Source organism: Chelonoidis abingdonii, chromosome 1, assembly GCF_003597395.2.
Source record: "Chelonoidis abingdonii isolate Lonesome George chromosome 1, CheloAbing_2.0, whole genome shotgun sequence".
NCBI lineage: Eukaryota > Metazoa > Chordata > Testudines > Testudinidae > Chelonoidis > Chelonoidis abingdonii.
The window spans coordinates 359,500,273-359,504,244 of record NC_133769.1 but is presented as its reverse complement, the minus strand read 5'-3'; the positions used below and the strand labels follow the sequence as shown (position 1 = coordinate 359,504,244).

General features: G+C 50.2%; 1 protein-coding gene across 2 annotated transcripts in view; it reads left to right on the top strand.

Moving 5' to 3' along the window:
• MYO7A (myosin VIIA) overlaps nt 1–3,686 on the top strand; it is a 188,876-nt gene extending 185,190 nt beyond the window's left edge. For both annotated transcript variants that reach the window (XM_032771522.2, XM_032771520.2), the window contains 2 exons: nt 700–819; nt 2,395–3,686. In XM_032771522.2, the coding sequence (XP_032627413.1) occupies nt 700–819; nt 2,395–2,487 (213 nt within the window). In that variant the 3' untranslated portion in view covers nt 2,488–3,686. The remainder of the gene's footprint in view (nt 1–699; nt 820–2,394) is intronic.
• Nucleotides 3,687–3,972: the final 286 nt, after the last annotated feature.

Genomic DNA, 3,972 nt, shown 5'->3' with positions numbered 1-3,972 from the left:
CCCCCCCAGGATTCCCATGCCTATCCAACACCCCCTTTTCCCCGTCCCTTGACCGCCCCCCCAGAACCTCTGCCCCATCCAACCATTCCCTGTCCCCTGACCACCACCACCCCCAACCTCCACCCCATCCAACCGCCTCCTGCCTCAACCAGCCGCCCAGAGCGAGTTGAGGCTGCAGGGGTGGGGCCGAGGGTTGCCTCCCCTGCTGGGAGCTCAGGAGTCAGGCAGGACATTCCTGTGGGTCAGATGTGGCCCACGGGCCGTAGTTTGCCTACCTCTGGCTTTGGAGCACCATTGCTTGGGACAGGAAACCTAGCCTGGATAATGCACCAGTTCCTTTCCGAGTCCTTCATCGTTGTCAGTGAGCTGTGGCTCAGACCCAGAGAGGGGCCGACCTTAGATGTCATCCTACCTAAGTGCATAAGAATTGCCTAGTGGCTCAGACCCATGGTTTCTCTATTCCTTGGGCCTGTCTCCAACAACGACTGTGGGCTATAGGAAAAAGGCAAGAAACCCCACTGGTCTCTCTGACTCTGAGCTCTCGGTTTCTGGGGCTGAGGACAGGGGCTGGTGGGATCATCTCACCTCAGGAAATGTGTTTGGTTTGTTGGGATGGGAAGCCCAGGGGGAAATGAGGGGTGAGCAGCTAGGGGTTCAGCACATGTTCCAGGTATCTAACTGCCCTTCTGCGCCTCTTAGGATATTCTCACGACTCATCCCTTCACCAAGATCTCCAACTGGAGCAGCGGCAACACGTACTTTCACATAACCATTGGCAACCTGGTGCGGGGAAGCAAACTGCTCTGTGAAACGTCGCTGGTAAGGGGAATTCAGGGTTCTCAGTCAGTCACTGAGCACAGAGAGCAAGGGGGGTGGGAAATGAACTGAAGGCTGAACCTCCAAAGCCGCACCCAGGGTTCAGATCCTCTTTTCGTGTTACGTTGCCTGTGTCTGAGCGTCTGGGCCAACGGGCTTTGGAATGGAAGAACAGCAGAGTTAGTGAGCTCACTAAACATGTCCCCTGCACGGAATTCCCCTTCCCAGCCCTGCAAGCTAAGGCTAAGACATCACTGGGTCTAGCACAGCTGTTACTGGTGCAGGACTGAATCGGGCTTCAGGCAGGGGCAGTTTTGGAAGTAATTCTGCATTTTGGAAGAGGGTGGCAGGTTTCTGGAGCAGGCTGATTGAAAAGGAAACAGCAGCTGTTCAAAGCTGCTCAGAGGCCTGGGATGTTGAACAAAATCCCGGGATGGATTGATGGGGAGAAGGCAAGTGAGGTGGCCAAGTGTGTAAGATAAATTCACTTATTAGCTTCCTCGATGTGAGGGCAGGAACAGAGGCCATAAGCTGCGCTATGTACTCACAAGGGCCAAACCCTCCGCTGGGGTCAGTGGAGCTGCACCGATTTACACCAGCAGAGGATCAGTGCATAGACTCCATTCCACCTTTGCCCAGGGCAGTAGTAATGGCTTAGCCTGTTACCCTGACTGACGTCCCTTGTCAGTGGGTGAGGACCCTGAATGTTTAGCCAGGCTAGTCACCGGGTGCATCAAAAGCCTGAGGTGCTTTATAGCAATCCAAACAGGTAGAATCACCACTGTAGCAATCTGGCGCTGCGCACTCTGGAACTGACTAGCATGCAGCTCAGAGCAGACATGCTGGGGGCTTAGTTCAAGTCTTAAATCCAGTACCAAACTTCTCTGCCCACCATCCCATAGTGAACCAGAGTCAGTGATACTCTGTAATGGCTCGCTCTGGGTGACACGAGAGCATCACAGTCCGGTTTTTAGCTCTCCACCCCCATCGGAGCAGAGGATTTGCCACACTGAATCTGTCCAGTTCAGTATCTTGTCTCCGACCATAGCCAGCACCAGCTGCTACACAGGAAGGTGAAAGAACCCCACTGTAGACTGACGTGGGGTAATCTGCTTGCACATGAGGTCTAACTCTGATCTCTAATAGGTACAGATTAACTTAAGCACTGAAGCATGAGGTTTAATATCCCTTCCAACATTTATTGCCCTTAATTATAATTACTCCAGAGATTCTTGATATCCATATAATTATCAAAACCCTTCTTGAACCTGGCTGAGTTCTTGGCCACAACAATTTCCTGTGGCAGAGTTTTCCACAGTCCGGTTAGGCGTGTGTGAAAAAGTATTTCCTTATATTGGTTTCGAACTTGCCATCTTTTCATTGACTGACTGTCCCCTGGTTCTTATCAAAGGGCTAGACCTCTACCAGGCAAGGTTCAAGGCTTTTGTGGTGGGGAGGAAGAGGGTTGTTGATAAGCCTGGTAGTAGTTTATACCAAAGGCATTCAAGGGACATGATCCAGCAACTGGCAGTTAGGCTGTCTCGGTGATGTGGCTGATGTCTCATAACTTCCTACCAGGGCTACAAGATGGATGACCTCTTGACCTCGTACATCAGTCAGATGTTGACAGCCATGAGCAAACAGAGGAGTGCAAAGGGCAGCAGCAAGTGAACTGAAAGAAGCCATTGGCAGGTGGCCATGGAGCTAATTCACCAGCTGAGGCCTGTGGGATACCCCTGCAGCTGGGGCAGAACCTTTTCTACCCAGATGTGGAAGATGATCCAGACTCCTTCAGAAAGCTCATCCGACTCTGATCTTGAGGGCTCAAGTCCCATTTCCCCTTCCAGCGAGGACGACTATCTGTGATGCTGACCTCCAATTCCCCCCTCCTCCCTAGTAAGCCCCGTTTTAAACTTCTAAGCTTTCTGGGTGACAGACAGTGACTGATCAACAGAGAAGTGTCAGTAGGATGTTTACTATCAAACCAAATGACTGAAGTTTGCAAAGGATTGTAGGAAAAAGTCGCGAGTCTCGTTTTTAAAAAGGGGAAGGTAGTCAGGGTGCCGTTAAGGGCTTTGGAGAAGTTCTGGGCATCCGAGATTTGCTGATCAGTAACCTAACCCTGCTCCATTGTAGAGAAAAATCCCATCCACTCTCCTGCAGGTATCTTGACATTACAACAGAACAAAAAGAAATCCATTTGTTTTATACAAAAAAAAAAAAAGCCGAGGGAAAAAGTGCATTTAAAATAGTGGTTGGTTTGTTTCTTCTTAATTCTAATTGAACAGCCTCTACCATAGCAAGGCGAGGATGGGAGCAGGCAGATAACGATGGAGATATTTAAAGGTTTCATTTCTTATTCTTGTATTTATTTATTTTTTAAAGAGAGTGACGGCTTCTGGGAGGCTGGCTCTGGGGAAGGCCCCACACAACTCCAAAGGCTTCACCCAACAGAACCGCTCACATACCCAGCGCTCCATTGTCAAAAGGATAAGAGTGCGTGTTCATAGGTCAATCTGTCCTAATTAGGAGTGGCCTACAGTTCAGCATCAAATCCCTATTCAGCAGCATGGAAACAAGGCTGCTAAAGACAGCTGACCTCGCCCCCTCCATCCGCAGAATGCACCTGGCAGCATCAGGCTCTTAGCTGGAAGCCTGAATGTGGCTTTGGGCCGTGAGAGGTGGAAAATGTTGGCCAGGCCATTCTGTGCTGCGTATTTGATTGTACGCCGCAGTCGCCTTTCTCTGAAAGTCAAGCCTGGTGCAGCAGGCTTTGCCCTCTGTGCAGCATTAAGCATAGCTCAAAAGTATTTGTTCCACAGCGACTTTGTAACAATAGCAGGACATCCAGAGGGAAAACAGAGCCAGTGTGTAAGAAAAATAAACCATGGCTGCAGACAAACCTCCCATCATCTGCACCTCCGCTGCTGTCTGCTAGGCTGTAACAAGCATGTGTTCTGTGTCATGCTGCTGCTTATTATTTACCCTCTGCATTTTCTGGTTTGCTTCAGGTGGGACACTGTGATGGGGTTGGGAAGCTTCCAAATTCTGGGACCATCTCCTATCTCTGCACTAGACTAACCTAAAACTTTGGCCCCGGCCAGCCCCCTAGGAACTGACCTTTGCGGCTCGGTTCTGTCACTGATTTTTAAATTT